Consider the following 27,421-nt stretch of genomic DNA (forward strand, 5'->3'; position numbering starts at 1 on the left):
GGACGTCTGGTTCCTATCACCACCACTGTGAACAGTTCTGACTCTTAAGTTTCTCTAGAACCCAGCATTTCACACCAAACCACTCTGAATGACTTTGTTTACATCTTAACCATTTAATTATGCAGAAATTTAGAAAAATCTGAGTTCCCCTTTAAGTAAATAAGGCCTGCAGAGTCCTGACCCTGACTGCAGGATGAAATTGGTCTAATATTGATTTTCCAGCAGAATCATCATTTTGGTTGAGTTTGATATTTCAATGTTAACACTGTGCTGGATCGAGACGACACCATCACTGAAAGTCAGCGGCTCCCAACGCCAGCCACAATGATGTTAAATGTACATTCATTTACAGCTATGCTAACTATGATGCTGGTTCACCATGGTCATGCTGGTTGACCAGCGTACCATTGCCAAAACACAACATATGCTGTTTTCTCTAGCAGGGTGAGCCAAGAAGTACCTGTCAGCCTTTCAAATACAGATAGAGAAATTATTAGTTATCCGAAATTATCAGCTATTATCAGCAACACTATTGTTTTCTGATTTATATGCTATTTCCTATTCTTATTAGTGATTTTGCACATTTGCTCCTGGGACTCCATATCAACACCCTAGCAACCACCTGGGATACCATACCGAACCTGTAGCAACACCATAGCAACCACCTGGAATTCCACAGTAACTGCCTATCAACACCCTAGCAACCATATAAAATACCATAGCAACAGCCTGGCAAAAACCATTATTGTGGTTTAGAAGGGTAATGAACCGGTAACCTATTTAAGTGAACACGTATGTGCTGTGTTCACATGTTAGCGCTGGTAAGTGTGAATAGCACCACGTAATTCAAAGCAGTAATGTTAAGTGACTGAAGGCGACATGAAGCCACACAAATGTTGCCATGGTGACAGTGTTACCAGCTAAAATGCCCCTGCCGGTGAAATTTTTTTCATTTTCACAGTTAAACCACATCAAGTTGGCACAACTTTAATGAAGATCCGAGGCTGGTTTGAGAGTGTATTTTCACAGAAACCATTTGGGCTATTTGGGTGACTACTGAGTTGTAGTGTTTGTTAGCAACGTTTGCCTAGTAGCTCCACTTCTCAGCTAAAGAAATGAAAGTCGGACACCAAACATGCCTTGGCTAATCAACTACTTTTGAGGTAAGTGGAAGACTGGGTAAAGCTGATGTTTCACCAAACTATTCCTTTGACATCACCTCTGAAATGAATACATCTTCACACTCCAAGCCTCTAAAAGTCAGTTTATTTGCAAATAAAAGCAATACTTGCACTACATATATATATTAAACACACACAGGACATAAAAATGTTTCTTTTCTTTCAAAGACATGGCAGAAAAAGTGCTTCATGTGTATACTTTATGTAAATGTTTTATTTTGAAGCCATTTCTGAAGCTAAAATTGGCATGTGCAAGTTTATAATAGTTCTATTTTGAAGCAAACTCTTTACTTACACACATAAACACAAACTCTTTTTGATAAATAAATAACGAAACAAGAGAAAGAGCCACTAATGACAAATTAATTTGGTTTCTGGACGTTTATACTGATAGATATTAACATCTCCATTTAGATATCCAGTGAGTAGAGTGTTTGGCCCCGCCCACCGCGCTAGCCGACACAGCTGGGCTTCCCCATTTCCAAGCACGCTGGCCACGCCTCTTCTCAAATCCCAGATGGACAGATGGCCAGACTGGAAAACACCCACAAGCGCAGATTCACAAACGTCACCATCTATCAACCTACAGAGAAAAGACAGAGCAATATATAGTTAGTATAACTGTATATACAACCCCATTTCCAAAAAAGGAGGGGCGCAGTGCAAAATGTAAATAAAAACAAAATGTACGATGTAATAATCATTTAAATCGCGTATTATTAAAAAAATAGTACAAAGACAACATATGAAATGTTGAAACTGAGAAATTGTATTGTTTTTTTTTTAATATTTGCCCATTTTGAATTTGATGCCAAAAACAATTTCAAAAAAGTTGGGACTGGGGCAACAATAGGCTGGTAAAGTTGTGCAATGCTAAAAAAACACCTGGTGGTTGTTTGGCAACAGGTCAATAACATGATTGGGTATGAAAAGCGTTTCTTAACGTAACGTTTCTTAACGTAAAATAGCAAATAACGTTTGCTTTTCATCATCTACAGTACATAATAACATTAAAAGATTCAGAGAATCTGGAGAAATCACTGTATGCAAGGGACAAGGCCAAAAACCAGTATTTGCTGGCTGTGATCTTTGGGCCTTCAGGCAGTACTGCATTAAAAACAGACATGATTTTGTAGTGGAAATCACTGCATGGTCTCAGAAACACTTCTGAAAACCAGTGTCTGTGAAAACAGTACGGCGCTGCATCTACAAATGCTAATTAAAACTCTAAAATGCAAAGAAGAAACCATATATAAAGAGGATCCAGAAACGCTGCCACCCTTTCTGGGCCTGAGCTCATTTAAAATGGACTGAGGTAAAGTGGAAAAGTGTCCTGTGGTCCGACAAATCAACATTTAAAACTCTTTTAGGAAATCATGGACACTGTGTCCTCTGGGCTACAGACCACTCAGCTCGTTATCAGTGCACAGTTCAAAAGCCAGTATTCATGATGGTATAGGGGTGCAGTAGTGCGCATGGCATGGGTGACGTGCGCATCTGTGAAGGCACCATTAATGCTGAGCGATATATACAGGTTTTGGAACCAACTCCTCTGGAAATGGGGTTATAATATGCATTTTTTTTTAAAAACATCTCTTATTCTGAATACATTTACACATGAGACCGTACCACTTTAATAAGAAACTATTTTTGTCTCTGCTCAGCGACCTTGAAGTCACTCACAAAGATGGGAGACACCATAGCAGCATGGCAGATTTGATCCTGCTTTTCTTCTCAACAAGAACACGTCCACCGTCAGATCCCTTGGAAAATCCACAGCAGGCATTTCGCACATTGTGTTTAATGTCAAATTTGAGCTGCATTAGTTTTACCTGGGAAGGTACTGCAATTCACAGATTACTGACAAGATCTGTGATTTTAGCCCAGTACATACAATATAAGGCTAAAGGTATGACCATCAGATGCCATTCCAAAACAGCCCCAGCCCATTATCCCTCCTCAGCCAAACTTTACTGCTGGAACAATGTTTATTAGGTAACATTCTCCTGACGTCCACCAAACCCGGATTCCTCCATCAGACTGCCAGACAGTGAAGCGTGATTTAGCTTAGTTGGTCAAAACACCTGTCTAGTAAACAGGAGATCTTGGGTTCGTATCCCAGTGGTGCCTGGTGTTTATATTGGGGCCAGTCGTGGGTCCATCCTTGTGACTGGAAGGGCGCCGGTTCAATCCCCTGAGCTGACAGTACGTGACTGAAGTGCCCTTGAGCAAGGCACCTAACCCCCAACTGCTCCCCCGGGCGCTCCAGGCAAGTATGCTCACTGCCCCCTAGTATGTGTGTGCTTACTAGTGTGTATGTGGGTGTTTCCCTGCACAGATGGGTTAAATGCAGAGGTTAATTTCCCTGTTGTGGGATTAATAAATAGTAACTTATCACTCCAGAGAACACATTTCCACTGCTCCAGAGTCCAGTGGTGGCGTGATTCATACCTTTATACCACTCCAGCCGACACTTGGCATTGCACATAGTGATCTTAGGCTTGTGTGCAGATGCTCAGCCATGGAAGCCTTTTTCATGAATCTACCGACACACAGTTTTTATGCTGTTGTTGCTTCCAGAGGCTGTTTGGAACTGATACAATAGAGGGTAGAGGATTTTTACATGTTATGTGCTTCAGCACTCGGCACACTCTGTGAATTTTTGTTCCGCAGTATTCAACTTTTTTTTTTTTACCATGGTAAACAGCTCGCTATAAATAGGTACCTAGTAGCCTACGCTAGGAACTACCACAGCTCAGCTAAGTTCCCACAGTCTGCAGAATCAGTGGAGCAGTGCTGTGTTTACATGTTGCTGATGAAAAAAGTGTTGTTCCACACCTTATTTCATAGTTGGTTTAAAACAATGATTTTACACAATCGATGGAGGCATTCAGGAGTATAAAAGTTGCCTTGGTGACGACTTTTGATCATGAAAGGAGCGCTTTGGTTGTCACATTTACATGTAAATACAATACAGAATGAAACTTTGGTTCATTTTGTATCACATTTATATTACATGACGAATTACATTTTGTAACATTTTCTTAGATTTTGTTTCCTTTGAACAGTCAGAAATGTGGGGGGCCTTGCAGCCCAGCACCTATAGCTATGCCCCCCCAATCAAATTCACATCAAAGTAGTGCAATAACACCACCTAAAAATTAGACTCGGCTGTGTTATTGAGAGTGGAGTCTGTTGCGTAACACTTACGGACTATGACCTTTCAATTCAGGCCATCTGTGGTAGTTTGGGAAAACTTTATGATAGACCTGGCAGTAAAATTCAGTGCAAATTACATTAGTCAAGGTCTGAAGACTCCATGCTCGGCACAATTCGGTATTTTCCTTAATTTTATACATATCATTAAACTAATTAGATAAATATGTAGCACTTAATAAACTGGGTGAGGTGTGTTAAGGCAGTAAAGGCAAAAATGTGCAGAGTATGGGAAATGAGAACTGCCTCGTTTTTTTTTTTTCCCCCTCAGACTGGGTGGTAGACCCTTCATAGCTATTAGTGTTGTCGTATGCACACGGTGTCAACAAACATGGGTGGAGCCAGAATAGTATCACACAGTACACTATACATTTAAATATACCAAGTTTTACATTCTCTAAATTTACTTTCAGAAAGTGCAACTGCCCATTAACCCTTAGGACCCGGAGACGGTAGGTCACTTCTAGCCTTCCTAACTTCAGAACGGTTTAAGATACAAACATGATCCACATATCACGACATTCAGCAGACCCGCCCCAAACTAGCAAGCATGACATCATCGAGCTGTGACGTCAGCATCAGTGAGTAATTCGGTTCGGAAAATCACCCAAAACCCTGATATTATTGCTCTGCTGTTTGGCCTTTATATTCCAACAAAGGGTTAAAAGAGCGACATGATTCACACATCAGATCACTCATGAGAGACTGGCCTCACCATCCGGAGTGATTTCATCCACCTGTGACCATCCATCAGCCAGCAATCCAGCTCCAAAATCACCCTCAACCCCACTCACTACTGTTATATTACATCTCTGCTTTTAGCCTTCATATTATAAAAAAAGGGCTTTCAGTTTACATTCATTTTGAGTGTTAAAAATATCTGATATTAAATATGCAACTCAATCTGTAATTAAAAATAAAGGCTGTCTTGCTGTGTATCAGAGTTTTAGCTCTGAGCATGAATCCAAGAGGACAGAAAATCAATTAAAAAAACATGCCTGCCTTATGCTGTTTATTTTTACTCATAATAACCACCAGAATGAATCAATATCAAAATTATTGCACTTTCAGCTCCCAGACACTCCAGACTAACAAGTTCTGAAAAACTACAACTGCACCTTTTTTCAAGATCTCTATAATTAAAAAAATACAAAATTTAGCAGGCGCTAGGTACATTTTTTATCAGAAATGACCCAAATTCATAAAGATTCAAATTTCTATTAGCATTTACATATCAAACAATGGCATATCTGAACAGCCCAGGGTCATAATATAAAATAACAACGTATGGCATGTGTGACTGTTACATATAAATACTTTATAATTGCACCTGTAATTGTAATTGACCCAAAAAATACCAAAAAAAATCCCCAAAACTTTAGGTTTCTAAGGGTTAAACTGTCTGGCCTATTAAGTGGTAGGGAAAACTTGACTGGCGTTGGCAGCCACCGGATCCCACTTTGCTTCCCACCTTATTAAGTCCAAGCTCAAGTTTGAAGCCCATCAGTGGAGTACACATTCCTTAATGGGCCACTCTAACATTTTGATGACACATATTTACCTCCTGTTTTGGTGTGCTTTATCGTATCATTTTCTTCTCTGTGAAGATCATTTTCTGGACTCTGATTTTGTATGACCATGGCTCATAGTGGTCACATCAATATGGAGCAGAGAAAACTACTGTTGGCTTTCCACTACAACAGTCACAGCTGAGGATGGTACACAGAAGCCATGCATGTTCAAAGAAGACTGAGACTGAAAGCTTGTTTACACTGAGAGTCATTGAGAGTCAACCCTAGCAGCACTGCTGTGTCTGATCCACTCGTACCAGCACAACACACACTAACACACCACCACCACATCAGTGTTACTGTAGTTAAATAGTACCTGCTCTGCGAGGGTCCATGGTGGTCCTGACCACTGAAGAACAGGGTAAACGGGGGCTAACAAAGTATGCAGAGAAACAGATGGACTACAGTCTGTAACTGTAGAACTACAAAGTGCACCTATATAGTAAGTGGAGCTGATAAAATGGACAATGAGCATAGAAACAAGGAGCTTTGACCACAGTAATGTTATGCCTGATCGGTGTATGATGTTACACTGTTCTTTTACGCTGTCCTGTTTAGGCATATCTATCAGAGACATCTGTAAGTGAAATAACAGTGGCAGTGTAAGAATACTTATTTGCAGAGATCTAAGTTTGTAGAATCACATGTGTTCATTGGGAATACAAAGGGAAATATACCACTAAAATGGTGGAGACTTTGTTTTTCAAACTGTCTTGAATGACAATGTCAGACTAACAAGTTTCTTTATACGCCTTCTGCTTCCTTGTGAACTGAAAAGGAAAACGCAATTTGTTTACTATGTCTACTTTAAAGGTGCCAGAAAGGCTCCTGTTTGTCTGCACGGATTAGGTGCTAAACAGGACAACATGGTAATGTTCTCCTGACGTTTCTCAGAGATGTTTTAGAATGGCCTGGGACATGATTCAGGCTTTGAGTGCTGTACACATCTTCTTTTAAATAGTGTTTTCTCTCTATTCAACAATATTTCTGGTAAAAACCATTAGACAGCATACTTAAGATGACAGTGAGTCCTATTCAAATCAGTACTTCACGTCATTCTCCTGTGTAATAGGCAATAGGCACACTTCTCACCTCTCTACGTGAGGAGCTGGGCTGGTGACAGAGGTCAGTGTGACGTATTTGCCCGTAAGTGGGTTCATGGCGATTAGAGAGAAAAGAGCCGAACCATTCTTTTCATCACATGCACTTGCACGCTGAAGTAATACACAGAGCGCCCCCTATGGGAGAAAGCAGAGTATCTTTTTCACACACACGCATAAAGCACATACATTACATGGCCAAAAGCATGTTAACTCCCAAACATCACATCTATATGTACTTGTTGAATGTCTCATTCCAAAACCACGGGCATTAATAGAGAATTGGTCCCCCCTTTGCTGATGTAAGAGCTCCGCTGTTCCAGGAAAACCTATCACTAGATTTTGGAACAAGGCTATGGAGATTTCCATTCAGCCTTCAGAGTATTAGTGAGGTCAGACACTGATGTTGAGTGATAAGACCCGTTTCGCAGCCGTTCCAATTCACCCCAAAGGTGTCAGGCCAGTCAATTTCCTCAACATCCATCCCGAAAGACCAAGACCTCACAGGGGGCATCGTCATGCTGAAACAGGGAAAGGCCTTCGACAAGCTGTTATTACAAAGTTGGAAGCGCACAATTCTCTAGAGCATCATACGATAAGACTCCCCTTCACTAGAACTAGGTAGCCCAGCCCAGCCCATGAAAAACAGCACCAGACTATTATTATTATTCCTCCTCCACCAAACTTTACTATTATTACGCATTACGCAACTGCCAAACCCAGATTTGTCAGTCACACTGTCAGAAGGTGAAGCGTGATTCATCACGTCGTTGAATGTGTTTCCACTGCTCCAGAGCTCAGGCTGTGTGGTTAACACCACTCCAGCTGACGCTTTGCATTGTGCGTGGTGATCTTAGGCTTGTGTGCTTGACCATGGAATCCCAATCCAATCCAGTTCTTGTGCTAATGTTGCTTTCAGATGCTGTCTGGAATAGTAGCAGGAAGTGTTGCAAACAAGGACAGTTTAAGCACTTAGTGGCGCCGTTCTGTGAGCTCTTTTGTGGTTAAGCTGTTGTTGCTCTAGCAGGGCAGAATTATGACAGACTGACTTGTTGGAAGCTTGTCATTCTATGAAACCACCACACTGTATGCTTGATTGTATGCACCTGTTTGCAATGGGTGTGGCTGAAACAACCAAACACACTAAAGGGGTGTCTGCATACTTTTGGCCATATAATGTATTACACACAAGCATCAAATCAATGTATAAAACATATATTCCAAGTTTACAAAAGAACTTGTTTTTAAAATTCCCAACCTTGTAGGAATATCCCTTCAGACAGGTTGCCATGGACATGGTCTCTGCCAGTCGTATAGTCTGAAGTAGTTGGCCTAACTTCATATTCCTGGAATAATGACGATATAAGTGACAATGAACTGATTTTAATGTTTTGATTTTAAAAGAGCAAGAGCTGCATTTAACAGTACAAAACAGTTTACATGTATTTTATTACACATTATATATATAAATATATATTACACAATACAATAATACCTTTTACTATGTAATAAGGTATATATTAAAATGTTATAATACTTTTAAAGTAATATGAATCCAGGGAACTACCTCCAACATAAGGTCATGATGAGATTAAAATGTATGTACACCGTACAAGTCCACTGCACCGAGGGAACATGCTAACAAATTATAATAAATAATTCTTTTAAAGCTAAAGAGGGTCTGGCAGATTTCCTCACCATATCAGGAGGGTCTTACATTCGGTCCATCCGATCAGTGCATCTTTTTTCCTTTCGACAACTGCCAAGGCCTGAATACTTCGATTTGTAGAGACCAGGGATAGAGTATCTGCAACCCTGCAGAGAGGAGAGAGAGCGAGTGAATGATTCTGTCTACTGTTTATTTGCTCATAAGTAACATTTTAAAGTATCTGCCATTAATGTTGTGAAAAAATAGTTTCAAAGCTGTGACACTGGCAGCATTTCTAGATTTTTTAATCATAAAAAGGACAGTATAAACATGGCAGCAAAAGACTTAATTATCAGTATTTACTAATACTGTATATATTACTCATAAAAACTCTAAGTTTATCAAAGAGTCTTCCTTGATTTTGCGCACTACTCCAATTTTGTTTCCCAAATGTTAAAAGCACAATTAACCAATTGAGACAGGAGACATCAGTACATAACGCTAAGAAGCAGCTAAAAACATAATTTTACAAACTTTGTAAGTTTTTTGTAAGTTCCTAGTTGTTTCTTTACTTTCATCATCATCTTCTTAACCCGCTTGATCTAGCCAGGGTCTGGGTTGCAATAGGGAGATCGGAGAAGTCCAGATGACCGTGTCCCCCACAACTACCCCCAGCTCATTCTGGGGGACCCTGAGCCGCTCCCAGGCCAATTTGGAGATGTAATCCCTCCACCTGGTCCTTGGACTACCTCGGGGTCTCGTCCCAGTCAGCCGTGCCTGGTATTCCCTTATTCTTTAATTTCTATTATTTTCTGATTTTCATTTTATTATATTTAACTATTATTTTTATTACCTTTTTATCTTCAAGTTTTTTTACTACATTACTGCTGCTTTTATGTTTTTGTATGATTGAATTTTTATATCATTTTTATCGTCTCTTTGTCCGTAGCACTTTGAGCTGGGTTATATGTATTAAAGGTTCTATACAAATAAAGTTTATTACTGTTTTTATGATTTATTATTATTTTGACCCAAACAAAGATCACATGCTCATTTGTATTAAAAACATTTTTAAAGGTAAACAAAGTTTTGATGGGGCAATGTATATTCATCATTACAAAATGAGGACGTATCAAGTAAAATGAAAAGTGCAGGGAAGTAGAAATAAAGTTTACAGTAGTAACGACCAGTGAAGGACTGAGACAGTAACTAAGGACTAAATCTAGGAGTTAGTTTCTATACACGTCACATGGGATTAGCGAGTAAATGTGTAGTAATTATTGGCCTAAAAATGTCCAGTTGTGCCTTTAGCGTTACCTGCCATCATGAGTGAGTGTGAACACCGTGACTTTCTGCTGGGCTCCAGGAGCAGAGCAGCACGCCAGCCTGCAGTCAGATACAGCCTCCACTGCCTGTAGAGAACCTTTACACAACTCGGCCTGAGAGAACTCTCCATCGATACTGGGACAGCAGAGGATCCTACAGAAGCACACACAAAAGCATGTATACGTATATATACACCGATCAGGCATAACATTATGACCACCTCCTTGTTTCTACGCTCATTGTCCATTTTATCAGCTCCACTTACTATATAGGTGCACTTTGTAGTTCTACAGTTACAGACTGTAGTCCATCTGTTTCTCTGCATACTTTGTTAGCCCCCTTTTACCCTGTTCTTCAGTGGTCAGGACCCCCATGGACCCTCACAGAGCAGGTATTATCTGGGCGGTGGATCATTCTCAGCACGGCAGTAACACTGACATGGTGGTGGTGTGTTAGTGTGTGTTGCGCTGGTCTGAGTGGATCAGACACAGCAGTGCTGCTGGAGTTTTTAAACACCTCAGTGTCACTGCTGGACTGAGAATAGTCCACCAACCAAACATATCCAGCCAACAGAGTCCTGTGGGCAGCATCCCGTGACCACTGATGAAGGACTAGAGGATGACCGACACAAACTGTGCAGCAGCAGATGAGCTATCGTCTCTGACTTTACATCTACAAGGTGGACTGACAAGGTAGGAGTGTCTAATAGAGTGGACAGTGAGTGGACACAGTGTAACAAAGTATGCAGAGAAACAGATGAACTACAGTCTGTAATTGTAGAACTACAAAGTGCACCTATATAGTAAGTGGAGCTGATAAAATGGACAATGAGCGTAGAAACAAGGAGGTGGTCATAATGTAATGCCTGACCTGTGTACATGTACACAAACACACATATATACAGATCTGAGAAGGTGAAGGTATAATAACTACATGTAGCCCATTAACATTCCCATTAAGGTCAATGAGTAACAAACTAGGTATTATTATTATTTCCTTCATTTTAAATGGTGTAACTTTGCATTATTAGAGTATCAGAAAAGTGAATGTAGTATTGTGCCATCCCTACCAACAAGCCAGATGGTGTAAATGTAGTAACACTGAACATCCCCCAGTAGAGTATATATTTGTGCCACATACCTCACCTCTGTGATCTCCAGCCTCCCCAAACACACACAAAGCAAGCCAGGAGAATCTGGAACCTCCTGAAGAGAGATGACAGACTAGACAAGCAGAGGTTTAAAGACAAATCAGTCAATGGAGCAAACAGTGTAACAATACATTTGTTGATTTCCTGAATTTCCCTAATAACATACTGGGGGAAATATAAACAGTGGCCTACATAAAAGTTACAGCATATATTTTTCCACTATGTTAAACTAATAAACAGCAAATAATATATAACTGTACTAAAATGTGCATGTTCTCTGTAGAGAATGTGTTAGTTGCTTTTACATCTATACATTTGAAATACAAATATAAAACAACGGTTCACCAACACAGCTGAATCAGCTCATCAGCACATTAAAATGCATGTTGCATGGGGGTCCTCAGTGCATCCCCAGTAAGTTGAGAACCACTGACTCGTCCCTGTATGCACAGAGAAAAAAATCTCCAGATGGAGGTAAAAGAACGTGTGAATGTATGTGTTCACCTCTGTGAAGGTCCAAGTGTGTAGAAGGTTCCACTGCTGGACTCCCACCTTCTGAGCCCAAACGCACACACTCCACTCTCCGGCCACGCACACACCCCAGTTCTCAGACGGCCATCGAACCAAACACACGTCCAACACACATCCTCCCTCCAGCGCCTACAGAGAGAGACAGACACACACATTTACACATGCACAAACTGCTAGTAGTAGAGATGCATGATATCAGAAATATTAAACAGTTAGTTCCGGCCACGCAAGCCGATTGGTTGAGAAGCGTTCTAACTGTGCTGTTATTTCACCATAACAACAGTTTTTTTTGTTTTTTTTTTGCCAGGCAACAAGTTTGTTAGCTGTTAGCTTTTAGGATCACATTTGACCGACAGCCGATTTGGTCAGACTCTGAAGATGAGACGACACTAAATTCCCAAACTGTCATCACCACTGAGCAGCTTTTCAGTCGGCAGCTGTGACAGAAGAACAGCTAAACAACCTGTAATCAGCCAGAAATTAACCCAACACCATTCACCAAACAAAATGGGCTCTAAGATGCTTTACAGACTGGCTGGAACAAAACAACATTAATACTGATCTGGCTAAAACTGAGAAAACTGAGCTCTACTTGATATTGCAGCAGTTTTATGGCTCAGTCTGATTTGGTCAGACTCTGAAGATCAGATTACACGTTTGGAATGGTGTTGGGTTCATTTCTGTCTGATTCCAGGTTGTTTAGCTGTTCTTCTGTCACAGCTGCCGACTGAAAAGCTGCTCAGCGGTGATGACAGTTTGGGAATTTAGTGTAAGGAGCTGGAGAACGAACTGCCGGCTGTGCAGCGAGTGAGCGGAGTTCGTTACTCTGATGTAGCAACAAGCTGCTTGTTAAGGAACTATAATTTGGCGGAAGGAACTGCAAACATTAAATCATATTAAATGCCGCGTTCACAGCCCAATTTATTAATTTCTTGCTTTATTTATTTAACTGTTGTATAAGTATTAAATAAACCACACTGGAATCTTAAGACTAAGCAACTACAACCTGTTTGCACTTTACAGCCCCATTTGTCCTGCATGAATTTTGGAATACTGAAGCTGATTCTAGTATTTGTGCTAATATTGATAACTATCATATCATAACTTGATAACGCATAATACATAAAAGTATTGATAAGTCATGACAATTAATAAATTAATCATTTAATTAAATTTACAAATGAATTAGACCACAATAAAAATCTGATTTAGTACCAATAAATGTATAAAATACTATAAGGCTATCAAATGATTCAAATAGTTTAATTGCTGTTCATTATTTATTAACCATCAACAATAATTTGCCACAAAGAAAGATTAGACTTTACATCATAAGAGCACAGAGACCAAATGGACTGGCAAATATATTGACTCAATATCTGCCGCTTGGCAACATATGTCTGAAATCACCATTATTTTAGTTTTTCGTTAATAAGAAGTTTTTGTGAAAGTGAAAGCACTTAAATCAGCCATGTGACTTTTTTTCCGCATTTACATTATTTATTTGGTGAATTCGCTTCTGTTGTAATGTATAGCATTTCTTTCTTACCAGCAAGAAGTGTATTCATCTCCAGCAAGCACACAAACTTTTATGAAAAGTTTGATGATTTTATTCATTATTTGCCATTTCCATCTATTCCATCCATCCTTCCATTTCCACGTCTCTCTTATTGTTCGCATTAAAGGCTGCGTTCACATTACAAGCCTCATCGCTCAAATTCGATTTTTTGCTCAAATCCGTTCTCTCTGACAGGATGGTTCACACTGGTTTAGGTAAGTGACTCAAATCTGTCATTAATGTGATGAACCGGCGTCCTGAAATGACCCTCATGAGCTCATCCTACTCAGTAACGTCACGTAAATGAATCATGTTCATCATCAGCAAACAAACTAACGAGCAGAACGAGCTTCGCTGAAGATAATTAACTCTGATCAGCTCTCAGCTTCATTATTAGAGCGAGACAAAGGAGAAAAAGGTGAGATGAGCTGCTTTTCCACCGTTCACAGGCTTTATCTTCTGTTCGGCGCTGCTGCCATGGTAACGCTGAGTGATGGCGCAGTGGAAAAAAAGCACATGAATTCTGATCTGAGCGTCACATTAAGGTCGCATGGCCACGAATCGGATACGTATCCGATCTAGGACCACATATGAAAGTGGCCCAGGTCGGATTTGAAAAGATCAGATTTGCATGTCCACACAGCCCTGAAAACATCAGATCTGAGTCACATTAGGGCAAAAAATCAGATTTGTGCCACTTCAACCTGGTAATGTGAACGTAGCCAAAATATGTGAGACCTGGCTACTGCCACTAAAGAAGGAGAGTTATTACCTTTAGAGTATGAGTCTTCTGAAGAGTGCTACAGGAAATGACCTGGTCAGAGTGATGTGAGGCTCCTGTAGGCTGACTCCGGTGAAGGGTCTCAGCGTCAGCTGCCTGGGCGGTGTCTTCTGAGGGTGTATTGGTTTGGTCAGCCACATTAGAAGCGAAAATATTCATACCAGCTGCTCTCTGGATTGCTGACAGGACTGATGTCTCGTTGGTGGTGCAGGGCTTGGCCTCGTTGCCACCACCAACGTCCACACGCTGAGAAGGCGGCGGATTCTCTGTTTGAGGGTGAATCACATTTTCGGTAATAGTGTGAAGCTCATTCTCAGACTGCTTGATGTCTTGGTGTTGGGTCTCCAACTCCTTGGTTTCATGACCATTCTCAGAAACAGGCTTATGCATTGCTTGAACACGCTCAGAAATGGTCTGGAGTGGACTCTTCGTTGTAGGGCTTAGCCAGACCTCACTGGCTGATTCAGTGGTTTCTCCTGGTTCAGGCCCTGATGGTGCTTGGATTTCTCTTTTAGCGTGAGTCTGGCTCTCGTTTTGTGCCATAGCCTGGCAGATGGTCACCACAGCTGGAGCCACAGGTTGCGAAGAACACAGAGCAATACTCTGGTCAGGAGGAGAAGAGAGAATAGAAGTTAAGACTGAGGGTGAGTTGGGGGTCAAAAGATCAGGGGTGATGCCCAGAGAGGGAAGGGAAGGGTCAGGACCATGCTGTGTATGTGATTTAAAGGACATGCTAAGGTTTGTGACCACCGGGCACTGGGACCCATCATCCGATGGTTCATGAGCTTCATTATGGCCGCATTTGTTTTGATCAGTCTGTGGAAATGTGTGTGGTTCATCAGCATTCACCGCAAGTTCCCCACTTAGTTCTCTGTTACAGATCATGGGTTTTTCCTTGTCTTCAGTGGCTGAGACTGCTATAGAGCGACCTTTGCATGTGGTAGACTCATTTAATTGGTGGTTGATGCTCAACTGTGTAAGATCCTCAGTTCCTTGATTCATTCCTTGTTCAGAACTGGTGACGCAGGATTCCTGGCTGCCAGTATCAGACTGTAACTGGTTTGCAGTCTCTGTGAGCTTTTGTGATTCATCTGGATTCCCTTTCACCACTGAACCCTCAGCAGAGCTCACCTGGCTCAGAGGAAAGCTACCTTCCAGGGAGCAGCTGGGTGGTAGGAGCTCTGAAATGAACTGTTCATCTGCTTTAGAACGGTCCTTATCCCCATGTGCCCTAAAGCATCTGCTGCTGTGACGCGTGTTGTAAGGTGAATAATGTGGAGTCAAGGGCTCCAGGTTCAAGCAGGACGTGCGGAGCCGCTGTAGTTTCAGTTGGCCAAACTCATCGTCAGGCAGGTGAAAATCCTGGACGTCAAACATCGACAGCAGCTGGCCAAGGTGCCTCGAATTCTTCTTCCTCAAAGCTTCAGCGAGGGAAACTAAAGAAGGCAGAAGAGGTGTGCAGTCTGAAAAAGGAACAAACATACATTCACATGTACATTAACCATAACCGTCACAGAGGATTACTACTTAAAGCATTTTACAGATTACAAACAATGGCGAGAATTTACTTTTTTGTGTTATTTATAATTTATTTATCCATATTTGTGTATCATGCTATTGCCTGGATGTTCATGTTACCGCATATAAATGCATAAATAAAAGAAAAACCTGTTAAGTACTTCTATGGTACAGTTAAATCACAAGGACTCAAAGAAACAGTAGATTTAAGTGTAAAAGGTAAATTTTAGGAAACGATTTGATGCAGCACAAAACTGCAAATTTCACCATTTGATTTAATTATACTCAAATGTGACTGGTGGAACTGCGACTGGCCAAAAACAGCCATGATGTTACTGGTGATAACACACGACCTCGAGTGTTCTATTGCTTTTAGTTAAACAAATAAAGTAATAAATAAATTGGGCTGTGAACGCGGCATTTAATATGTTTTAACGTTCGCAGTTCCTTCCACAAAATTATAGTTCCTTAACAAGCAGCTTGTTGCTACATCAGAGTAACAGACTCCACTCACTCGCTGCTCAGTCTGCTGTAAGCCTCGCCTTTTCAAGTACGGACTGAGTCATAAAACTGCTGCAATATCAGGTTTAGCTCAGTTTTCTCAGTTTTAGCCAGATCAGTATTAATGTTGTTTTGTTCCAGCCAGTCTGTAAAGCATCTTACAGCCCATTTTGTTTGGCGAATTATTGGTATTGGGTTCATTTCTGGCTGATTACAGGTTGTTTAGCTGTTCTTCTGTCACAGCTGCCGACTGAAAAGCTGCTCAGTGGTGATGACAGTTTGGGAATTCAGTGTTGTCTCATCTTCAGAGTCTGACCAAATCGGCGCTAGAATGCTGCTCAACCAATCAGCCTGCGTGGCTGGAAATAACTGCTGTATAAAACTGATTCTAACATTTGAAAATTGATGCGGTTGAATCGTCACCTTCAGAATAATGCATTTTTACACCCTGTTGTAAAATGTTTAGTTCAATATGGAGGGAACACTGGAGTCCAATACAAAACCAACTATTTATTTTTCATAAAAGCCTATTTCACATTATCAACTGCTCAAAATCTTAAAGCCTTTTAATGTATATGTTGAGATTAAAACCCAAGATCTCACCACTCCTGCTTGCATTGGCTTGGGAACACGACCCAACTCTTTCCGCTTGGCCACGCCTCCTCCTGAAGACTGGGTACACCTCAGAATCTGGTAGGAGTTTACAGTCCAGGTAGAGCTGAGAATCTGAAAGGTGCTTAAAAACGGTCCCCTTTGGCTGGGTACTCGAGGCAGGCTCTGGTGCTGGGATTGCCTCAGCCTGAGACTCTACCTCTGCCTGTGGGATGGGCTCTGCTGGGAGGGGAGGCTGTGATTGGAGGAGGGATGGAGATTGAGTGGCTGATTCTGATTCATGCTGTTCTGTACATGACACTGCTGGGGAACCTGATGTCATGCCTGCCGGTCGCATTCCCCTGCGCCCTCTATGCCCCCTTCGACCACGCCCTCTCTGTCTGGGCTGGTAAACTACCCTGCCATCTGGTTGTGAAGCCTCAGAGGTCACATGACCTCCAGTTTGTCTCTGTGATAGGCTGGACCGTCGTCTGCCCCTCCCCCTGGAGAGCTGGCTGTGAATGACAGCGTCCAGGTCTACGGGGCTGTGGGCTGCGGCCATTCGCCTGGTTGTACGGACGTAATACTCCACCGGAAAAGGCAAACCCTCTATCAGTGTACAGGAATCGAGAAAACCAGCCTTTTCCGATGAGAATGGAACAGTCACCATGTCTTCACAGCCCTTCTCTGCACCACTAACAACTCCTTCGTTCTCATCTTTTGACTGGTCGGAAAGGCCAGCTGACTGGGAAGACTGTACCTGCATAAGTAACTGGTCAGAGGTAGCAGAGCTTGTTTGAGAACCTTCATCTGCTGATTGGCCAACAGGAGAGATCTTAACTTCCACCTGGCTTGTGGGAAAGATTCCCCCAGGTGATTGAAGGTGGTCTATTGAAGAATTATCTGCTGCTGAATGGGGAGTTACAATCATCCGTAACGCCAAATCAGAATTAGCTTCACTTTCCCTCAACCCATCTATCAACTCCTTTCTCTGCCTTTCTTCACCACCCTCTTTCTCTTTCCATCCATTCGGGTTCTCTTCTTCTTCAGTCTGCCCTCTGGTAGTTTCACTCCTTTCTTTCTCACCATCTCTCACCACACCCAGGCCGTTCTCCTGATTAGTCGTCTCAGGTTCATTTTCCAGTTCTGTTTTCCGGTCATTCTCTACTCTCCGTCTCTCCTCCACTGCACCTCTCACTTTCTCCTGGCTGTCAGTGTCAGACTCCCTCTCTCTGCTTTGCAGGCGCAGACGACTGCGCTTGGAACGCAGGCGCTGAGTGGGGCTTCGCCTACATGTTTGCGTGGAACAAGGAGACGTGTCCGACCCATCGGGAAGACGGAAACGGACGAGGAGGGGTTTCTTCCCTGAGAGGAAACCATCAGGCTCTGAATACAAACAGCAAAATCTTATTAAGAATATGATAAATAATTGAGTGAAATCATCCAATAACTGCAGAAAATCTGATTTTGTCAGTAATCCAATTAACACATTTACATGCACTTGAGTAATCAGATAATAGGGAAACTCCATGTCTACATGAGTCAGACAGTAATCAGATTTCTGCTCTGCAACCAGCCAATAAACTCACAGAAGAAGACGTGACGTAAACATAACGTAAAACTCAAACTTCATGAGCAGCTTTATTTTTGAACATCACACCACTTTACCTGAAAATATGAACATACATCATCCAGAAGATGAAGAATATTTAAATCCTTTATTTCATGTTTGGTTTCTGCGCTGCTCCAAAAGTGTTTTGCTGCCATCTCGCGACTGATTTCCCGCGTGCGCAGACTGAGAAATCCGATAGAAATCGGAGTACGAGTTTACATGTACTGAGAAATCTGATTACCGAGCTAAAATCCAGCTTTCTTTATCAGATTTCTTAATCGGATTTCTAGATCGGAGTATGGTGTTTATGATCGGATTATTGAGTGCATGTAAACACACTCATTGTCTGATCTTAATACTCACATTTTTTAAAACAAACACTTTAACACTGGAAAAAAAAGATGAAAAGAAGGATAAAAGACATGGAAATAGAATTTGACTCGTTACTGAAGAACATATTGGGTTCATATAGACAGACATTCTCAATTTTAGGCCAGATGTGCTTTATTTTTCAGAAACGTTGGTATTCAGTTCTCCCAATGTAAGCAAAACTACATTCATGCTTACACAGAGTTTGAGGGACCAAAACTATGGATTCCTGAGAAATTAATAGGCTGGTTGGTGTTGCTGGAAAGCACTACTTAGCCCTAAAGTTTGAAGTGGATTGGACCGTCCTTGGCTGAGCTTTGGAGCTGTAAATGTTTACAGTTCCCAGGAGGGAGGGCATGGGAGGAGCAGTTTGTGAACTGTTCTGAATACAACTATACACGAAATTGTCAGTGTAGCAATTCTACTATAATATTTCTTATAAAACGTGTTATTTCATTGTGATTCCCAGCTATTTGCTGACCTAAAATATGGGGAATACATTGTGTAGAAAAGGCGCACTGCCTTTAACAATGTACGACAATGTACGAACTACACAAATGATGAATCAGCTTCACTGTCTGAAATGAAGCCCTGCCCACTAGTACCTAATTTGCATATCAGTTACATGAAGCATGCACTAATTCATGCAGACGTTTCAGTAGGGAACCAATAAAACAACAGCACTCAATGGCTGTGCCCATAAGCAGAGTTTGAGGCCTACTGACCAAATTTTATAATGTTAAAATTACAACAACTGGAAAGAATAAAAAGTGAAATTACCAAAACTTCTTAATTTTAAGAAGGTAAAATGCTGTGATTGTGTAAGTGTGATTATTTTCTAAAATCCTATCCGTTAATAAAGCTTCTGTAATATAAATGTATAAAATGAAAATATAAAGTACAAATACAAAATTATGCTTGCCAATAGTATCAGGGATTGTTCTTTACAAATATGTTTCAGAACTGGCCACAAAATATTTTCACCCTTCAGTCCCTAAAAGGAAATTCAGCATGCTGCATATCTAAATCATCTAAAAGAATTGCCCCAAAACTGCATCATGCTGTCCCAATATAATCTCAAACAGACTTGCTTGTGTGGTATCTGACACTCCAGCAGCACTGCTGTGTCTGATCCACTCAGACCAGCGCAACACACACTAACACACCACCACCACGTCAGTGTTACTGCAGTGCTGAGAATGATCCACCACCCAAATAGTACCTGCTCTGTAGGGTCTATGGGGGTCCTGACCACTGAAGAACAGGGTAAAAGGGGGCTAACAAAGTATCAGAGAAACAGATGGACTACAGTCTGTAACTGTAGAACTACAAAGTGCACCTATATAGTAAGTGGAGCTGATAAAATGGACAATGAGCGTAGAAACAAGGAGGTGGTCATAATGTTATGCCTGATAAAAACAGTAGCATCAACCATACTGAATAATGATTTTTTGCCCATTATTACAGATAACAGTATGTCAGAAACTACAATTTTGAAGACTTTGGACATCAAACATGTCTTTGCTATACAAGAGGAAAACGAGGTAAACTTGATTTGTCATCAAACTGTCACCTTAAAGTTGAGCTGGATACGTACCAGTTTCCAGTGGCAGGGTCTGGTTAGATGGCAGGTCCGAGTTTAACACAGAAGAAGAACCTGACGTGTCGATCTGCAGCAGACGGTTCTGGTCAAGGATTCTGTTCTGCACATGCTTGCGGACCACCTCCCTCCGCTCTGCTCTCTACACACAAACATACACTGTTTAGACAGATCAAGCATAAACGTTCCTTTGATTTAATGTTCCGACTCAGCTGATAAAGGGAAACTAGTAAGTAATAATGCAACAGCTGGTCCATACTAACACCTTAAAGACTGAGAGGCTTTAATCATTTAGCATGGTACTTAACCTCATACAGTGGCAGTGGCTGTGCAGTTCGACTGCCTTTTTTAATAACAAAGAAATATGACAGGATATTCTCTCTCCAGAGGAGCAATATGTACATTACAACATACAGACAAACTGTATAAACATATGTACAATAAATAAGTAGACTTATACAAAAATGGCCAAAAGTATGTGGAAACCTGATGATCACACCTACAGGAGCTTGACTGACAATCAATTTCAAAACCATGGGCATTAATATGGAGTTGGCCCACCTTTGTGGCTATAACAGCTTCCACACTTCTGAGAAGGCTTTCCACAGTCAAAACACCATTTGTGAGGTCAGACACTGCTGTTGCACAAGAGGGCCTGCTTCGCAACTGACGTTCCAATTCCCAAAGGTGTTCAGTCGTGTTGAGGTCAGGGCTCTTCACAGGCCACTGGAGTTCCTCCACACCAAACTCGTCACACCAGGAGCTCGCTTTGTGCACAGGGGGCAGGTCAGAACAGGAAAGGGTCTTCTCCGAACTGCTGCCATGACGTTGGAAGTATATAAATGTCTAAGGCTACGTTTACACAGCAGGTAAAAGTGGCCCAAATCTGATTTTGTGTGTCAGTGAGGTCAGCAAAAAAAATGCATTGAATCTGACATTTTCAATTCCGATTTGAGACGCTTTCATATGTGGTACTGAAATCCGATCCGTATCCGATCTGCAGCAATGCGACTCAGTTTGAACAGCCAGATTGGAATTTATGCGTTTTTTACATCAATCCAGCTCAACGTTTGTCATCATTTCACGCTGCTGAGACTCAAAAACATTTGAGGGTGATATTTCCGTACAAAAATTGGAAGAGACTCATCCGAAAGCCTCCGTGTGAAGGGATTTCGAATGAAATGGCCGAATGCGGCCGTAGGAGAACGAGTCTGCAGCGTCAAAGAACAGTTAAAAGTCTGAAAGTAAAGTTCAAAGAAACGGAGGACACGAACCAAAGAAGTGACCGTGGCCAAATAACATACCCTTTTTACAGCGAGCTCGAACACATTCTGGGTGATGAGCCCAGCTGTCAGTCAACGATTGCTCCTGTATTGCTGGCGAAGATGAAACTGAAAGCTCCGGGAGCGACTGGCATTCGTTCAGTCATGATTGTTTACCTCTGAATGAGCCATGTGAAGCGACATGAAGCACTGTTCTTCTGCGCATGCGGCTCGGTTTGGGAACTGATCTGTTCAGACTAATGTCCCATATAGATCACATTTAAAAGATATTGTGAACAGCCAAACAAAAAAAAATTAGATTTGGTGAGAAAATCAGATTTGGGCCAAACCCTGAAAAACAGCCCTAGCTCATTATCCCTCCTCCACCAAACTTTACTGTTGGCACTGTGCATCCCGGCAGGTAACGTTCTCCTGGCATTCACCAAACCCAGATTTGTCCATCAGTCTGCCAGATAGTGAGGCGTGATTCATCACTCCAGAGAACACATTTCCACTGCTCCAGAGTCCAGTGGTGACGTGCTTTACACCACTCCAGCTGACGCCTGGCACAGCACATAGTGATCTAGGGCTTATGTGCGGGCGCTTGGCCATGAAAACCCATTTCATGAAGCTCTAGATGCACAGTTCGTGCTTGCAGTGGTAGCATGGAACTCTTCAGCACTCACCGGCCCCTCTCTGTGAGTTTGTGTGGTCTACTGCTTCGTGGCTGAGCTGTTGTTGCTCCTAGACGCTTCAATTTCACAATAATAGCACTTATAGTTGACCGGAGCAGATCAAGCAGGGCAGAAATTACACAAACCGACAAAGGTGGCATCCTATGACCGCACCAGTCAATGAGCTCTTCTGTACAACCTATTTTACGGCCAACGTTTGTTTATAGAGACTGCACGGCTATGTGCCTGATTTTATACACCGGTTATCAATGTGTGGGGTTGAAACATCTGAACTCAATAATTAGGAGAGGTGTTCCATAAACCTTTTGGCCATTTGGCCATACTGGTGCATATATAAAAGTTCTAAAGTTCAGTTACTTTTGGGTCAATTGCAACTCATGTAAACAAGACAGAGTCAGTGTTCTCAGTGCTTAATATTTTGCAAGTAAAATATGTTTTAAGTATGCAATATTCTCTATTTTAAAGAAGTGAAGTACAACAAAATTCTGTCTGAAACTGACCCAAACCGGCCCATCATCACTCAAAATGCAGAATAAAACCTTACATTAGTGCGTAAAATAATTAAATACAAAACAATATAAAATAATTAAATTCTGCTATAAGTAAATTATTCATCAAATAACTTTTGAACAGCATCTCAAACACTTTTAGTCTGGAACTTGTCCTACTGCCCTGCTGTGCAGTGCTGATACAGCAGAATGTTAACCTTCATCTGTTTAACACTATAACTACATTTCTGCACAAAGAACAAACTAAACATATAAAAATATTTTTGGCCCAAACAAATCAAACAATCTTTTGGCTGCACTAAACTGTTTTTGCTGAATCAGTTCACTATTTTTGTCCAGCATGGGCCTCGTGGATCTCCAGCGTGGGTGACTCCAGCGCGACCGATTTAAAAAAAGGATTTAAAGTAGTAAAAATAATGAGGAAAAATTAAAGGAGGAAAAGCAGAGTAAAATCTGTTAAAAGTGTGAGGCGGGCTGTGAGAACCTGACTGTAAAATTCGATCCCAACCCAAACCCAGCACACATTTGGTCCTCTACATTTTACCTGTCAGCAACTGCTGACATTGCCTAGGCCTGTATCTTAGCAACCACCTGATATGGCAATAAAAAAAATGATGTCTGCCCACCCACTGTGCTGCAATCTGTACCTATATCCATAACAGTATAACTGTAAGTGCTGTATTTATCTCTATTACTATTGTTCGTAGTATTTGTATTTCTTTCTCTTTTATTTTTCTTCTGATTATTTGTACTTTTAATTATGCTAATTTCCAATTATGCTAATTGTGATTATGCTGATACAATTTAATTATGCTAATAAACCAATTATGCCCTAAAATCTAAAGAACTAGTACATAACCTTGATGTGCTCGTGGACTCTGATCTCAGTTTTGTGTCAAAGCAGTTACTAAACCAGCTTTTTATCACCTTAAGAACATCAACAAGATCAGAGATGCTCTGACTAAAGCAGACCTGTTTCAGCAGCTTTCAGCTCAGTTTAAACACTGTTAGCGTTTCTTGCCCCTTTTCCTTTGTAACAGAGTTTTTTTTTATAATCCTAATCTAACCCTTAGTTTTTAATTTGATTATTTAACTATCCTAATTTAAATTTCTAATTTGATTTTTAATTTAATGATTTTCTCTCTTATATGTATTGTTTTAATCATGTTCTTAATGTTGTTTTTTATTATGTTAAACAACTCTGAACTTTCTCATTTGTAAAGCACTTTGAATGACAGCAGCGTTTGAAAGGTGCTATATAAACAAACTTGCCTTGCCTAAACTTGAATAATGTATACACAGTATACTTCCTTTCTTTTTCCATATTTGAAATAATAAAAGAAATGATGTCTGAACCCGATCAAACTCAATATGAGCAGTCGGGTCCCACTGAATTCAGACAAACAAGGACTGTAAGCTACAAAAAAAACTTGCATCGTGCTGTCGTAGCCTGCTGTTCTGCTATGGCAGAAACTTCAGTTTGCCATAACTGCTAAAACGTGGGTTTTAATTGAGTTAGTTTCATGTTATCTGGTATTTACACTAAATAAAACACTATTCTTTCAATTAAAGCCAATAATTTGGTCATTTTTTTCCCATTTTCCTGAAGACATGTCACTAGGTGAGTAAAGACTGAGAAACCCCTTTTATTAGAGAAAGTCTCTACTATTTCAAGCTCTACAGCAGAGGTGAAGAATCCACCACAGACACACTCACCTGTAGCCGCTCTGCTGTTCTCTCGTACTCTCTTTGCAGCAGCTCCAGTCGCCTCCTCAGCTTTAAGCAAATACATTCATGTAAGAAAACACTACAATACTGTCTTTTATGTATCAACTACAGCTCACCGGTTTTGTGAAAAATACTGTTCTAAAAGTACAAATTAGCCTATGAGTTCTCCTGACAGAGCACTTGGATAGTGTTTAAATAAAAAAATAAAAAGTAACCTCTAATAAGAAGTGAAACAGTGTCATGAAAACCTACTATCTCCTTATCTTCACTCCCCAGACTCTCCTCAGTCATTCTGCCAAGCTCACCTGTGAAGCACACAAAATTAAGATTTTCATTGTGATGCTGAAGACAATGAGTTTCTTTCCTTAATATGGATTAAGCTGACTTTATTTAATATATTACGGTGAGGGGATACATGAAGGGTGTTCTAAGCCAAAACAGTCCCCAAAGAAAATGTATTTTTTCAGATTTTTCACTATTTTTCCATCAACACTCCACATAAAACTCAGAAGACGTGTAGGTTCACTGGTGGTTTTGGATAGTAAATAAAATGGCTACATTTGTGTTGTAGACATGTTCCTATCACCACCACTGTAAAGAAAAAGAGTTTGTAAGTTTCTCTACAAAAGAATCATTTCACATCAGACCGATCTGAATGACTGTCAAGGTCTGAATTACCCAGGAAACCTTGAAAAACTGGTGGGGTTCCCCTTCAATAATAAGAATACGCTACATTCTATCTATGACTGACCAAACTCGTCACGAATTCAGAAATATTTAACGTTACCAATTAGGGCTGAACGATTTAAGGAAAATATCTAATCACAATTTTTCCAACTAACATTGCAACTGCAGTTTAAATTGCGATTATTTTTTATAAATTGAGATTCAGGCCTGATTTATTTGGAGCAAGAAGACCAGAATATCCACCTTTTCTGGCTTGAGGCTCGACCCCTGAACGGTCAGACTGCCGGTAAGCTGTGGTTGTGATGTCACAACACATGGAGGTTTGGTAGCCTCTGATTGGTCAAACTCACCTACAGGCATTTCAACAAGCTCTGTGTTATTAGGTTCAGTTTTCCCTCTTAAAACTTAAAACAGTGTTTTTGAAAATGTTCACACTTCAAAAAGAAGGTTCTTCAAGAGTTCTTTAGTAAAGATAGTGGTTCTATATAGAAGAATGAACAAACAAAGACCCATTTGCAGGCTTAAATGGTTCTTCACATTGATGGAGAATGTGTTCTATATAGAACCTTTTTGAAAGGGGTTCTATATAGCACTAAAATGTTCATCTATTGTTACAAGCTTGACATTGTAACACTAGCAAAACCCTTTTTGGTGCTATACAGAACCCCTTTCAAAAAGGTTCCATGTAGAACACATTCTCCATCAGTCTGAAGAACCATTTCACCATGAAGAGAACCCTTTAAGCCTGAAAATGGGTCTTTGGTTGTTTATTGTTCTATATAGAACCACTGTCTTTACTAAAGAATCACCTTTTTTTAGAACCTTGAAGAACTGTCTTTTTTAGGAGTGTACGCTGTAATTTAAAAAAATGCAGCTCTTGCGGTTTGAAAATTGCGCGCTCTTAAACCGCGATTTCGATACAAAAACGATTAATCTTTCAGCCTTATGACCAATACGCTAAAACAGAGCGAAACATCAATATGACCAGCTCATGGAATCAGTGAGAAGCCCTAAATGTCTGCTACACCGCAGGCACCTAAATGCGCGTCTTATATTAAATCACAATTTCTCAGAATACGAATAAAGGGCAGTTGGAGAAGTTAGCGAGCTAAGCTAACTTAGCTAGCGCTGCTGCCCCGTCAGTGACTCGTAGTCCGGTCTCGATATGTAACTTAGCGTGAATCATTTTTAAAAAGACAACAAGAAAGACTCGCTTTACCTGGGAAGAGTCATAGTCCAGTGGAGAGAAAGGTTAAACACACTGCCGAACACCGTTCATGACAAAACCGTCTGTAAATCTGCGATGAGCTGATGTTGTCGGTCTTCTCGGGGCCATAACAAATCTCCCGCTACTCCGACTGGCAGGGGAAAGTAGTGGATGTCAGATTGTGAAATATGGATTTGTGGTTTTCTCCGAGTCGCAGGTCGGACTGTTAGTACCGACACGAACACCTAAATTTCGTATTTATTGGCGTTTATATGGGAGACCGACCGTGTTTGGTTCAAATAACAGAATGTTAACACATTCTGCTAATGCAAGCTCGCCTTGAGATCGGATCGCATTTGTAGTTTCCAAAGTGCGTCATTTCAACGCAGGTTAGCGTGGAGGATGCTCCGCAAAAACTACAACTCCCATGATGCACTACGACGGCGTTTTAGGGCCACGGTTGATAAAAATAAAAATAGTAGACTTCGAGAATAAAGTCGTAATATTTCGAGAAAAAAGTAATATTTGGAGGATAAAGTGGGCTAACTGTGGGGGGTCTGCCATAATGCGTTGGGGTCTCGGTTGCTGCACTGGCGGCGGAGCTCCACTCACTCCTGTCTCTCTGTGGATCGATCATTTTGATCATTCTCACTGTCTGTGAAACTTCATGCCCTCTTTGAATGGTGTGGAGATGTAGCCCCCCATAGCCGTGTAGACGACCCTGCCTGCGATTCTCCTTCAACAACACAGACAGACAGTTTCCTCCGAGTCCGTCTGACTCTTTATTCTAGATAATCAGTTCCCTGCTCAGCCGCTTCAGTCGTTTCTTATCCTAATAACAGGCTGGTGCTGATGTGCAGGAGAGACAGGGGGACTAAGTGTTTCTTTATGGGTGAATCGATATGAAAGTAGAACTCCACCAACTCAGCGACCCTCATTTAACACGAGGAGGGGCTTCCTTCCCTTTTTAAAGCCTTTGGCCACAATACTGCAGCCTTTCCTGGTATTAATGCCACTTTAATGCCGTAATTCTACGACTTTTTTCTCGAAATATTCCGACTTTAATCTTTAATCTAATAT

At 41.0% G+C, this 27,421-nt stretch overlaps 1 protein-coding gene across 3 annotated transcripts; it reads right to left on the reverse strand.

The window, feature by feature from the left end:
* Positions 1-1,325: 1,325 nt before the first annotated feature.
* On the reverse strand, positions 1,326-26,530 carry palb2 (partner and localizer of BRCA2). 3 transcript variants are annotated; one of them, XM_036562642.1, is made up of 13 exons: positions 26,354-26,530; positions 24,700-24,752; positions 24,436-24,495; positions 20,251-20,395; positions 16,685-18,058; positions 14,096-15,525; positions 11,697-11,852; positions 11,183-11,265; positions 10,034-10,195; positions 8,767-8,883; positions 8,327-8,414; positions 7,061-7,206; positions 1,326-1,764 (listed from the first exon to the last, which is right to left on the reverse strand). In XM_036562642.1, the coding sequence occupies exons 2-13, from the start codon at positions 24,736-24,738 to the stop codon at positions 1,533-1,535; spliced, it is 4,032 nt and encodes a 1,343-aa protein (XP_036418535.1). In that variant the 5' UTR covers positions 24,739-24,752; positions 26,354-26,530; the 3' UTR covers positions 1,326-1,532. The 3 variants fall into 3 exon arrangements, with proteins under 3 accessions (XP_036418535.1, XP_036418531.1, XP_036418532.1); XM_036562638.1 differs by having other exon boundaries at positions 14,054-15,525; XM_036562639.1 differs by having other exon boundaries at positions 14,054-15,525; positions 24,700-24,745; positions 26,353-26,530.
* Positions 26,531-27,421: the final 891 nt, after the last annotated feature.

This window comes from Colossoma macropomum, unplaced genomic scaffold, assembly GCF_904425465.1.
Source record: "Colossoma macropomum unplaced genomic scaffold, Colossoma_macropomum, whole genome shotgun sequence".
Classification (NCBI taxonomy): domain Eukaryota; kingdom Metazoa; phylum Chordata; class Actinopteri; order Characiformes; family Serrasalmidae; genus Colossoma; species Colossoma macropomum.